The sequence below is a fragment of the Ylistrum balloti genome, unplaced genomic scaffold (assembly GCF_031769215.1).
Source record: "Ylistrum balloti isolate Yb309-2 unplaced genomic scaffold, AGI_CSIRO_Ybal_v1 Utg370390, whole genome shotgun sequence".
NCBI lineage: Eukaryota > Metazoa > Mollusca > Bivalvia > Pectinida > Pectinidae > Ylistrum > Ylistrum balloti.
Genome location: NW_026782270.1, coordinates 73,474 through 87,333, shown reverse-complemented (window position 1 = coordinate 87,333; position 13,860 = coordinate 73,474). Strand labels below are relative to the sequence as shown.

Sequence of the window (13,860 nt, the reverse complement as noted above, 5' to 3'; positions counted from 1 at the left end):
GTGTTCTGGAGCGAATTGGATGGGTCTTAAAATTTGCATAAAACATCATGGCGTGCAATGACAAAACATAGTTCGCAAATGTAAATGTTCAATTAAAAATGAAATGTCTCTGACCTGTTATTTTTCCTAACATCCATTTGAAAACATTTTTTCTTGATTCTTTAAATTTTAACCTTTGTAATAAAGATTGAAGTTACTTAATTCCATAAAAAAATGTTAAAATCCATGCGCCCAAAATTCAAAATGACTGAAGACCATAATACTCCAGCCCATAATATTCGGTAGGTATTTTTGCGGGAGTTTCAACGTGACGTGTTTGCTGCTGTTTAAATATTGTGTACCGTTATGATAGGAAAATGCATGGGTACTCACAATTATTCAAAAAGTAAATGTATTTGTAGACGTGACATATAAAAAAAGATAGTCCTGTCACATAACCGACTCCGGAACTGTGGCAACAATGGAGTAGTTCTTCTATTTCAACATGAAGACACTGTCAACTGTCCAAGTCTGTGCTGTGGGAAGAAAAAACAACTTAGAATGTTAAAAAATATGAACAAGAAGAGCGAAGTTAGGCCAAATAAATGTCAGGAGAGAGATGGAATTTGATGGTTGATGTGTCGGATCTAGAGAGGGCTTATTCAAGTAGTATATAAATAACAACTACTAGAAAAACTGATTTACATGAAATTACATCAATTATATTTGTCTCTCTTTGTTATCATTTTGTCAATACATATTTAGTCCAGCTTTAAAGGGAAAGGGCGGGACACAAGTTGAAAAACTTGAGCTCATTCCCACTGTATATTACTCAAAATGTTTTTTGAAATCAAATACTAGAAAATAGTTGAAACAGAGAGCATTGATTGATTTCGATTTCTAGGAATCAAATGCACCCCTGGCTTACTAGTGTGAAACTCGACTGATTGAGCTAATGAGAAGTTCCCTCTAACGAAGCCGTATTTTGTGGCTAGTATTTTACCAGAGTTACATACTCTCCCTCTAGGAAATAACTTGTCCTCAAGTGCCCAGAGGTTACAGAGGTACTTGTACTTGTCCGTACATGGACCCCAATGTAATGGAGGGCGTTATGTATTTCAGTGTTTCTGCTAGGAATCAAACCCGGGACCTTGGCATGCTAGTCTGATGCTCAACTAATTGAGCTAAAGGGAAGTTCTATTATTTTACCAGGGTTACATAATGATTTATAATGACAGCTGGTTCAGCACTAAGGGATTTGATTACAAAAAGACAAAACATTCTGTTAGCTACCTAAACAAAGTTAGGGTTGGTAGGTGGGGATTTTCTTTATCTTTAAGCCCACCATCGTCAGGCAGGTTGTGGACCATTCAAATTGACTTGGGTCTGTGGTCTGGCATCCATCTGTCCTTAAAAAATTACTGTTGTCGCTATTTCTGGAGAAGAAATGGATTGATCTTTTTCAAATTTCATATGTCCCTAGTTGTGCATTGTCTTATTTTTGGACTGATTTGTTAATCAACTTGGTCAGCAGGCAGCTGTCTTGGATTTTGACAGTATTAGTTTGTTATTGCTATTTCTGGAAAAGTACAGGATGGGTCTTTTTCAAATTTCTTGTGTAGGTCCCCCTTCGTCTCTTGTTGCGCATGGTTGCATTTTCACTGATCCCAGAAAACAACATGGCTGACAAACAACCATCTTTAATTTTGACAGTAATAATAAAGACATCCCTGGTGATAGAACTTCGTTTTGTACGAACAGTGCATCTAAATTCCTTTGGGAGGAGAAGTGAGCCTACTACGAGGAAAGAGATACAAGTGTTTTGATTACTTTCCCTCAGTTTAAATGATTCAATTCCAGCAAACTTAACCTTATGGCCTTATGAGCCTTTTTTATTTATCTTTTCCTGTTTGGTTAACAAAATAGCAAGTGCCATACAAGACCAAAAGTATGGACTGCTATGTATAATGTATCTGACAAGGAAATAAGTTTTGTGGAGGTAGTCTAAATCTTGGCCCCTAAGGCCTGAGGGACAGGGTGTGGAAGAGGAAGTTTAGCTGATTCTTATAATTTCTTTGTGATAGGATTGTGAGAATTTGGTTAAAACTTAGTTCAAAGCAGCTTTTGTTGAAGGGAACTCAATTTTGTGTGAAACGTAGGTCTCGCCCTCCTGAGAGCTGAGGGCATAGCCCAATAAGACATACAGATGTTCAATATAATAGAAGGTATTTTGACCAATTTTTATAAGGTCATCTGATCCGAAGGGCCTGATGACCTATTGCGATCATATTTGTCTGGCGTCATCCGGCGACCGTCGTAAACAATTTACATTTTCAACTTCTTCTGTAGTTCCACATGTCTCATTGAGCTGAAACTTACCTGAAATGATCGTGACATGGTTCTGACCAAAGTTTGTTACTTTCGGGTTGGTCCAAAATCCAAGATGGCCGCCATCTTGAAAACACTTTTTCAACTTCCTCTCAAGTTCCACCAGTGTGATTGAGCCAAAACTTGCATGAAATGATCGTGACATGGCACTGACCAAAGTTTGTCAATTTCCAGTCAGTCCAAAATCCAACATGGCCGCCATTATTTTATGTCATCTTACCGCACATCATCTCTTTCATAAATTTTTAGTTCATCTGACCTGAAGAGTCATGATAACCTTAATGTCATGATGCTTCGTCCGTCATTGGCTGCTAAAAAAATCTTTGTGCAAATTAACAGAGTTCAAAAACAGAAGTAAGTAGTCGTTCTTATATTTGAAGGTTGTCTGATCTGTGTTGTTCTGGCACCTAAGACCTTCTAGGTATATACAGCTGTTCAAGGCTTATATAATCTATAAACAACACGGTATTCGACCTAATTGCCACACATGCTGCTATAACTGCACCCCATACTTTTGTATGGAAAAGAAGATGGGTGCGCTTATTTAAACCCCAGAAACATTCTTTGCCTCAATGATCCGATGTCCAGAAGATTTGTCAGCCTTCTAACCAAAGACTCTGTTCAGGAGAATCCTCTTAATTGAAACAAATGACCTTGATCCCTTTTCAAGGTCACAAGGGTCAACTTTGTATAAAACCTGGAATAAACATTCTCTGAATAACCAGAACACCCAGGGTGATGATATTTGGCCTGTAGCATGCTGAGATGAAGGTTTACAAAGTTTGTTGAAATGAGTAACCTTAACCCACTTTCAAGGTGGTGGCAGAGTGCCCTTGATTCTTAAATCCAGGTGAAATCAGTTCAAAATTTGAAATCTTGTATTTTATGTCAGATGACCGTTAATGCCCATGGGCCTCTTGTTTTAAATATTCTGGGGTGAAGGGGACTGACTCAATTTTATGTAAATGAAGGGTCTGCAGAGGGGCCGAGCTAGATATGGGAAATTCAGGGAAGAGTGTAACTTATTCTTTTTCTGCTTGGATGAAAGTATCTTTTAAATGTTTAGTTGGAAGGTTTAAAATTCCTCATCTCTAGAGAAAAATGTTTTTTGAAATGCAAGATGAAAGAAACAGGAGAGATACAGGCCTAATGAGCCTTTTGTTTTAAGTAGAATGACAATAAGAAATAAGTTATCACAGGCTTCAATATCATGATAGCACAAATGATCACTGAGAGAACTGGTTATTTTGAAAAGTGTTAATGTGACAAATGTGGATAGAAAATCAAGCAACATTCTACTTTGCTTAGAGATCAGCATCAATATTCCATTAACACATTTCAAAAATACATAGTTTTTACTTTTTACAGGTGATTGCATTAAAGAGATGGAATTAATATGTGATGCCTTTGTGCTGCAATATAAATCGCCCAAAGATGGACTTGACAGGAAATGAAGCTCTGAAAATTTATACTTCTAGTAGGGTGACTGACACCTCCACCAGCATTGATCATTCACTGAGCAATACACAGACAACACAAGCAGTGTCTATTTTGTCTGAGCCAGGGATGGTTTATCAGCCCCAGGGACCCAGGGTAGTTCATGTCCAGCGTTCAGACACATCTGTAATGCCACCAAGTACTTACATATATCTTTCCAATAAAGACAAATTTGAATCCACTCCAAAGATCGATGCCATTCCGCCAGGAACTGGAAATACACTGAGTGATTTAATGATGGCTGATGGGCAGGAAACACTGTCTAATTATAGTAATAATGTTAACAGACCAACACCTGTCATGTTATTCTTAAATCAAGATCAGAATACTAACACCTCAATGGAGACAAACTTGGTGCTGCATCATCCACTGATATCAGACATGTATCATATTCAAAACAACCTTTCAAGCATTTATGCTATAGCTCAGGCGAATCTTGTAGCTCAAACACAGCAGGACATTGCCAAACAGTTGATAGGGCAGAATGAAGGTCACAACCAGGTGAATGTAGGACAGATAGAAAACCTGCCACAGCAGCCATCAACAACACACACATCTGTTCAGGGGAACAACAATGCCCCCAACAACAAAGTGTTGATCCATACCTCTCAAAAGGAAAAGGAGGGGAAATGTCCCGGTAAGTATATTAATTTTGTCAGAGTTGTGTGACATTTCCTGAATTTCTACATATACCGATATGTAAGATGAAAATTTATACCTTACACATAAAGTTAAAGGGAAATATCTCCTTGTATTCCATCATATCTTTACATCACTACAGGAGACAAAGAAGATAAAGAAGAAAAGATGTTTGTGTGTAAGTTAGAAAAATGTGGTCGCAACTTTTCATCTGTTGGTCATCTGAGGAACCATCAGACAAACCACAGTCGAGATAATTCACTGACATGTACGCATGAAGGATGTGGTCGTACATTTACCTGGCCAGCCCACCTAAAATACCATAAACTCACCCACATGTAAGTACTCATTATACCATGCAATGAAAAGGCTAGTTAATTACTTGATACTAGTTAAAAATTTGTAATTACTTGTTTTACAAATATATGTCTGGCCCAAGAACAAAACCATGACAGCACAAACTGGTCTGTTTGTCCGCTTCTTGAGAAATATGAACTATCACAGCAGCACACACCAGAGATTCACCTGAAGTTGTGCTGGTTAGGGAGCATCACAGCACACACCACAGATATTCACTTGAAGTTGTGTAGGGTAGGGAGCACCACAATAGAGAGATGTTCACCTGAGGCTGTATAGGGTAGGGAGCACCACAATACAGAGATGTACACCTGAGGTTGTGTAGGATAGGGAGCATCGCAGCAGACCAGAGATGTTTACCTGAGGTTGTGTAGGGTAGGGAGCACCACAATACAGAGGTGCTCACCTGAGGTTGTGTAGGGTAGGGAGCACCACAGCACACCAGAGATATTCACCTGAAGTTGTGTTTGGTAGGGAGCACCACAGCACACCAGAGATGTTCACCTAAGGTTGTGTAGGGTAGGGAGCACCACAGCACACCAGAGATGTTCACCTGAGGTTGTGTAAGGTAGGGAGCACCACAATACAGAGATGTTCACCTGAAGTTGTGTTCAGTAGGGAGCACCACAGCACACCAGAGATGTTCACCTGAAGTTGTGTAGGGTAGGGAGCACCACAATACAGAGATGTTCACCTAAGGTTGTGTAGGATAGGGAGCACCACAATACAGAGATGTTCACCTGAAGTTGTGTTTGGTAGGGAGCACCACAGCACACCATAGATGTTCACCTGAAGTTGTGTAGGGTAGGGAGCACCACAATACAGAGATATTCACCTGAGGTTGTGTAGGGTAGAGAGCACCACAATACAGAGATGTTCACCATAGGTTGTGTAGGGTAAGGAGCACCACAGCACACCAGAGATGTTCACCTGAAGTTGTGTAGGGTAGGGAGCACCACAATACAGAGATATTCACCTGAAGTTGTGTTCGGTAGGGAGCACCACAATACAGAGATATTCATTCACCTGAGGTAGTGTAGGGTAGGGATAACCTCAGCACATCAGAGATATCTACCTTGAGATCAAAATTACACTCAGCAACAACAAATTCCTCCTCCAATTGAATTTTGCTATTTATTGGTCAAAGTTAAAATGGTCAAAGGTCACATTTTAACAAAAGCTTGTCTACAAGATAACTCAACAGAATAAGTTGAAAATTTAAAGATCAAGGAGTGGGGCTTTTCCAGTAAGTCCCTGTTCCTTTTATTTATGTTTTTGTGATACATAGTGTTTGTGGTTGCCAGGTCTGCAAGAAACTTTTCCTGCAATATGTGTGATAAAAAGTTCTACACTGCTCAGAGACTGAAGGTTCATACAAGGGTCCACACTGGAGAGAAACCATTCCCCTGTGATGAATGTGATAAAGAATTCTCAACATCAGGCAATCTCAAGAATCACAAGAGGATTCATTCTGGTATGTAGTGTAAGAAGATATCTTCAAAAGTGGAAAAAAAATCACTGATGTATAGTCTCCAATGTTCATGATTAAGGAAATTATTTTTGATACCCAAAGAACTTTTTGAATGAAGATTCTATTTGAATTGATATAGTAGTGTATTTAGTTACAATGAAAATGGAGTTTGTTGTGTAATTAGATGACAAGAATCAGATTAAATGTACTATAGACACTTAATTATCTCAAAATTGATTAGTAGAGGCCTAAAGGATAAGAACATTGTATAGCAGTAAAATTTTAATGAGATTCACAATCTTATGTTGCACGTTGAATGTCGGTTAAATAACAAGGTAGATCCCTGTTTAGTTTTAAGGATGGGCAGTCAAAGATTACTATTTATTCACAAATTTGTTATTAATGCCTTCTTGAATTTAGGTGAGCGGCCATATGTTTGTTCCCATGAAAAATGTGAGAAGAGATTTGCAGAGTATTCAAGTCTACGTAAACACGTGTTGACACACACTGGTAAGAAACACAGGGTTTGCACTGGATATTTTCTAAATTGGATATTTCCCAGATTAAATGATGTTTTCTGTATAGTTTGATAGAAGTGCCTAAAAATTTAAGGGGGTTGTTTTCAATTTTTAGTCAAATGACTAAAGGGATAAACACTGATCTACGTATTTTGCCAAATCATCAATAATAGACTACATAGGTACTTTCACATATGCAATACTAGTAGTTTCAAGTTTCTTTAACCCACCATCTGATAATGGTGGGCCATTCAAATTGCTCTACTTCTGTGGTCCATCATTCATCTGTACCCAATCCTTGTCATCACTATTTCTTAAGAAGTACTTGTATCTCTCTTATTGTGCCTATCCAATTTCTAATCTTAACAGGAAAACAAAATGACCAACAGGTGGCCATCTTGGATTTTGACATTTTAAATTTTTATCATTATTTCTTGAGAAGAAACGAGACATATTTTTCTGAAACTTGATGTGTAGGTCTCCTTGATAGCTAGTTGTGCATGTTCTATTTAAAGTCTGATCAAGAAAACAAAATGCACTACAAGCGACGGTCAATAATGCTTTCCTTTTGTTACCTGTGAGAGTTTCTAGGGCATAATGTGAGAAGTTCACAAAATTTTCATTACTTAGGCTCAGCAGTTAGACTAACAAGAGGTTTCATACATAGCATCCATACAGAAATCCATTAGCCTTAAGAGTCATCAATTGTTAGTGAATGGTGATATGTAAATATATTTGATATTAATAAATTGATTGTGGCTACAGGTGAGAAACCTTTCAAGTGTGAAAAGTGTGGTCGATGTTTCACCCAGAGTGGCAGTCTGACAGTACACATGAAGAAGCACCTGTTGGCAGAGGAGGAAGAGGACAGAGTCAAGAATGTTATTGTTGTTCACAATGGCCAGGATGATCTATTACAGTATCAAGGTACAGGTTGAGAGTCAACAGTTCCACAATAATCATAAATTCATAAGTTTTGATCTCCAAGTTATCAGATCTAAAAGTCACTGAAATTTTACAAAATGTGATACAAGTAATATAGCACATACTTGAAATATTTAAGCATTGTAAATGGAATAAGCTTTGCAATATCACAGGATGGATCTGTGGGAAGACCAACATTTACCAGCAACATGATAAAGAATGAATGAATTTATTTAATTTTATCCATTTAGAACTGCAACTTGTGTTTTCCCAAGGAGTGAGTGACCACATAGTAACTGTGACAACACAAACAGCAGACCATGATGAAAAGTTTCCACCGATAGCTAATGAAATGCTACTTAGTGAAGGTAAAAATACAGTGTTTATACACCTCTACTTTTCCATGTCCAGCCCAGTGAATTTTTTCTTTGTTTTAAAGCAGAAAAAACTGTTTCTTCTACACAAAGTGTGTGTTGTGTTCCTACTACCGGTATATACTAACACTTATCTTGATGAAGGCACAGGCTGCTGTAAAATCTAGGGAGAAAACTTATTGCATCCTTATGCTCCTGGTACACATGTAAATTGTTAGAATTACATCACCAAAATAACAAAGAAACATGCAATGAAATCAATTTGTATTGCCTTGGAAGGTTAATTAATCATTATCAAACTGTAAATTTTGAATCCTGTATAGTTACTGGACAATGTTAAGGATCATACATTGTTACCATAATCTCAGATGAAAATATGTCACCCATCTTTTTCAATATATAGCCTAAGTGTTGACAAGGATGTATGAACATGCATCATGAGGTTGTTTTGTACCATTTTAGTAAACTTTGATGGTTTGAAATTGTATGGCTCTAGTGAATTTAGGTGATGTATAAAAAATGGACGGTTGATGACTGCTGGTAAAATTTTGATTTGAATTTTGTAAATTCTTAGCTAAATTTTTACATTTTGGACTTTGGCCGTAGCGCGGCGTCTGTCCGTCCGTCTAGGCGCCTGTCCGTCGTCCGTCTGTCTTGCATGAATCAACTTTTCATATAAACAACTTCTTCTGAAATACCAATAGGCGTAGAGTTATCATATTTGGCTGGAAAGTTCCTCTGATGAAGCCCAACAAAGTTTGCAAAAAGAAATGACCTTGACCCACATTCAAGGTCACAGAGATCAAATGTGTTAATACCTTTAAATGACTTCTTCCAAAATACCGGAATGCCTAGAATCATTATATTTGGCTGGAAGGTTCCTTTAAAGCCCAACGAAGTTTGCAAAAAGAAATGACCTTGACCCATATTCAAGGTCACAGAGATCAAATGTGTTAATACCTTTAAATGACTTCTTCCAAAATACCAGAAGGTCTAGAATCATTATATTTGGCTGGAAGGTTCCTTTAAAGCCCAACGAAGTTTGCAAAAAGAAATGGCCTTGACCCATATTCAAGGTCACAGAGGTCAAATGTGTAAAAATCTTTAAATGACTTCTTCCAAAATACCAGAAGGCCTAGAATTATTATATTTGGCTGAAAGGTTCCTTTGATAAAGCCCAATGAAGTTTGCAAAAAGAAATGACCTTGATCCATATTCAAGGTCACATAGGTCAAATGTGTTAACACCTTTAAATGACTTCTTCCAAAATACCAGAAGGCCCAGAATGATTACATTTGGCTGGAAGGTTTCTTTGATGAAGCCCAACAAAGTTTGCAAAAAAGAAATGACCTTGACCAATATTCAAGGTCACAGAGGTCAAATATATTAAAACCTTTAAACGGCTTCTTCCAAAATACTGAAAGGCCTAGAATCATTATATTTGGCTTGAAGGTTCCTTTGATGAAGCCCAACAAAATTTGCGAAAAAATTACCCAGACCCATATTCAACGTCACAGAGGTCACATGTGTTCAAAAATTTAAGCGGCTTCTTTCAAAAAACCGTAAGACGTAGAAACCAATCTTCAAGGTCACAGGAGTCAAATGTGTTAAAATGTTTAAACAATTTCTTCTGTAATATCAAAAAACCTAGAATCATTATATTTGGCCAGTATTTCCTTTTATGAAGTCCAAGAAAGTAAAAGAAATGACCTTGACCCATAGTTAAGGTCACAGGGGTCAAATGTGTTAAATGTGGAACATATGCACAGATATAGTAATGTTGGTCGTAAGGATCCAGGTGAGCGATACAGGCCCTCTGGGCCTCTTGTTTAACTTGTTTTCATGAAGTCTAACACAACCAATCTTGTGAAGACATTAAAGTGATATGAAAGCTGTAGGAGACATAGGTTTACTCCAAGATGGTCCAATTCGAAGAAGTATGGTTGTATAGCTTAATGTTTCTCAGAGTGTGTTTAGTAAGCTATAGAGTCACTATCAACAGACAAATATATTTAATAATGTCCAACACTGGTCAAGATCTGGACGATGTTACTCTACGATGATCATCTTCAATTTGTCATGTCATCACAGGTTTGTTCTTGATAATTTCAATTTGTATTGACTTCTGTGATGGAAGGAGGGTATGGAGGTCACAGGGTGAGCATTATGCAGACTGCTGTTTTGCCCACCTTGACAACTTTGATAATTGGTCAGTGATGGTTTAGAAATTGGGGGATTAGTAATGACTTTCTCACAAACCTCTATGCAATTCCTGTAACAGGGATGAGATTCTACATGTAACAGAGGTCATTATGCATTACAGTGCCTCCTCTTGGATTCAAAGCCTGGGCCACTGGCTTACTACTCTTAAGCTCAACCATTCGAATTAAAGAGACACTCTCTCTAGTCAATTCTGTCTAGCCAAGCAGTATATTTTGGCTAGTATTTATCAGGGTTACATACTTCCTCTCCTTGAAAGATCTTGTCCTGGAGTTTCCAGGGGTTTCAGCGATGTCTATGGAACAATGCTAAGTATTATTCCTGTCTCTCCGTGGGTGCCAATGTCACAGAGGTCATTATTTATTTCAATGCCTACACTAGGATTTGAACCTGAGACCTCTGGCTTACTAGTCTGATGCTCAAACAACTAAGCTGAAGGGAAATTCTCCCTAGCCTAGTGGTATTTTGCAGCTAGTATCTAATTTATCTTATTTACGGGAGCTGTTGGATAGGTCTTTGCAGGGCTTGGTTTTAGTTCTTGCCAAACCTTCACAACACCACTAAGAGCTTATGACAGTATTACAAGAGAAATGGTAATATAGTCCACAGGGCAGTCACCACAACTAATAAGGAGCATGCAGACGTTACAGGACAGTAATGAGGGTCAAAAGAGGTCATACTCCCTATTGAGTCTCTAATATCTATTTCTGGTCTTCTTATTGTCTCCGTGATTCAGATTCTGCATTCTTGGTATTGTTATTCTTTGTTATCTGCTCATACATGAAATCTGAATGTGTAATCATAGACTGATTTCCTTATCTAAAATATTATCACATTTTTCTAAGTATAAAAACCTTTATTGTTTCAGGTCTATGATCCTTAACTTAATTTTGCATATAGTTTTTACCATATTTTATTGTTGTCTAGAAAAAGAGATATCTACAAGTTTGTCAAAAACATCACTTCCTGTGATTATGACTTCGGAATCTGTTATTGTTTCAGATGTATTCCAGTCTGGTGAACTTCGGAATCTGTTATTGTTTCAGATGTGTTCCAGTCTGGTGAACTTCGGAATCTGTTATTGTTTCAGGTGTGTTCCAGTCTGGTGAACTTTGGAATCTGTTATTGTTTCAGATGTGTTCCAGTCTGGTGAACTTAGTAATCTGTTATTGTTTCAGATGTGTTCCAATCTAGTGAACTTCGGAATCTGTTATTGTTTCAGATGTGTTCCAGTCTGGTGAACTTTGGAATCTGTTATTGTTTCAGATGTGTTCCAGTCTGGTGAACTTTGGAATCTGTTATTATTTCAGGTGTGTTCCAGTCTGGTGAACTTCGGAATCTGTTATTGTTTCAGATGTGTTCCAGTCTGGTGAACTTTGGAATCTGTAATTATTTCAGGTGTGTTCCCGTCTGGTGAACTTAGGAATCTGTTATTGTTTCAGATGTGTTCCAGTCTGGTGAACTTTGGAATCTGTTATTGTTTCAGATGTGTTCCAGTCTGGTGAACTTTGGAATCTGTTATTGTTTCAGATGTGTTCCAGTCTGGTGAACTTAGGAATCTGTTATTGTTTCAGATGTGTTCCAATCTAGTGAACTTAGGAATCTGTTATTATTTCAGATGTGTTCCAGTCTGGTGAACTTCGGAATCTGTTATTGTTTCAGATGTGTTCCAGTCTGGTGAACTTCGGAATCTGTTATTGTTTCAGATGTGTTCCAGTCTGGTGAACTTTGGAATCTGTTATTATTTCAGGTGTGTTCCAGTCTGGTGAACTTAGGAATCTGTTATTGTTTCAGATGTGTTCCAGTCTGGTGAACTTTGGAATCTGTTATTGTTTCAGATGTGTTCCAGTCTGGTGAACTTTGGAATCTGTTATTGTTTCAGATGTGTTCCAGTTTCGTGAACTTCGGAATCTGTTATTGTTTCAGATGTGTTCCAGTCTGGTAAACTTCGGAATCTGTTATTGTTTCAGATGTGTTCCAGTCTGGTGAACTTTGGAATCTGTTATTATTTCAGGTGTGTTCCAGTCTGGTGAACTTCGGAATCTGTTATTGTTTCAGATGTGTTCCAGTCTGGTGAACTTTGGAATCTGTTATTATTTCAGGTGTGTTCCAGTCTGGTGAACTTCGGAATCTGTTATTGTTTCAGATGTGTTCCAGTCTGGTGAACTTTGGAATCTGTTATTGTTTCAGATGTGTTCCAGTCTGGTGAACTTTGGAATCTGTTATTGTTTCAGATGTGTTCCAGTCTGGTGAACTTAGGAATCTGTTATTGTTTCAGATGTGTTCCAGTCTGGTGATGCTGCAGCCAATGTAGGGACCATGACAGATGAGAACATGATGGCACATGGGTCTGCTAATGTAGTAGTTGTAGCACAGCCTCAAATGATGGTGTCCATGACAACCGACTTTCATGATCCACATGGCCGTGAGGAAATTGTGTATGACAGCGAATTTTTACACTCAGATCTTGTGAATGAGGGAATATCCCACAACATCACGGAAACAACTTCTAGTGGTAAAATGGAAATATCAACTCAAGTGACTCCATCGTCAATCAGTAGTACAGCAGTAGATCAACATGTTACTTAATTAGAAAATGAGGCAGACTTTGTAGAAGACAAGGAAACAGTTTGTCATGAAATTATGAAATTGGAAGCGAGAACTAGTCAACAAGGAGATGATGGGAATTAGAAAACTGTAAAAAACTCTTTTCATGATTCCATTTCATTTCTGTGAAACTGAAGGAAAAAAGAAGACATGTTTATATACATTTTCAAGGCTGTGTGTCATATACTATCTGTTGTGAAAAGAGTAAACAATATGCATGATTTGAACTGTTTATAGCTGGCAATATACTTTGGTCTTGAGAGTGATGTTATTTTTCTCTAGTTTGAAGTACATAAACATTTTGATATCAAATTTTTTTTTCATAATCGGGGCTGGTATTAATTCCTTGAAATGTGAATTTCATTGTTCATTTAGAATATAGGCAGTACTTGCAGTATTCTGTTTACCGGTATATGAAATTTAGTATGAAATACATCACTTCATATTTATCTGTTGTTTTGCTACCAGATATGAACCTCTGATTGTTGACTTTTGAAATTAAAAAGCAGACTATGAACATTTACTTATGTTTTCAGTTTCTTTCGCTTTTTTCTAGAAATTTTTTTTAACAGTCATGGAGCTACTCTCAGACATACTGTTGGTGATTTTTTCTGAATTTTATAGTATCCTGTGCCTGAATAAGCTGAGGAAATATGTCAATATATTCTAGAAAATTAAGGGAGTTGTGATAGTTCAGTTGGCATATAGAGCATTAGAATTACATGCACTATCAGGTAAAGATACAAAGTGTGTGGTTTGGTGATCAATTCTCCTATTGACATTGTGTTTTACCTGCAGTATGCTGTAATTATTTTTTTTTTAATATTAAACTTCTTCTGAAGTTCCACCGCTGGGATTGAGCTAATATTTGCTTGAAACAATCAGT

The 13,860-nt window shown here is 37.5% G+C and overlaps 1 protein-coding gene across 1 annotated transcript; it reads left to right on the top strand.

The window, feature by feature from the left end:
• The first annotated feature begins 254 nt into the window (after positions 1-254).
• LOC132554293 (zinc finger protein 76-like) lies at positions 255-13,497 on the top strand. The gene is made up of 8 exons (XM_060218598.1): positions 255-281; positions 3,736-4,501; positions 4,646-4,841; positions 6,165-6,334; positions 6,752-6,841; positions 7,615-7,776; positions 8,025-8,141; positions 12,646-13,497. The coding sequence occupies exons 2-8, from the start codon at positions 3,769-3,771 to the stop codon at positions 12,954-12,956; spliced, it is 1,779 nt and encodes a 592-aa protein (XP_060074581.1). The 5' UTR covers positions 255-281; positions 3,736-3,768; the 3' UTR covers positions 12,957-13,497.
• The last annotated feature ends 363 nt before the right edge of the window (positions 13,498-13,860 follow it).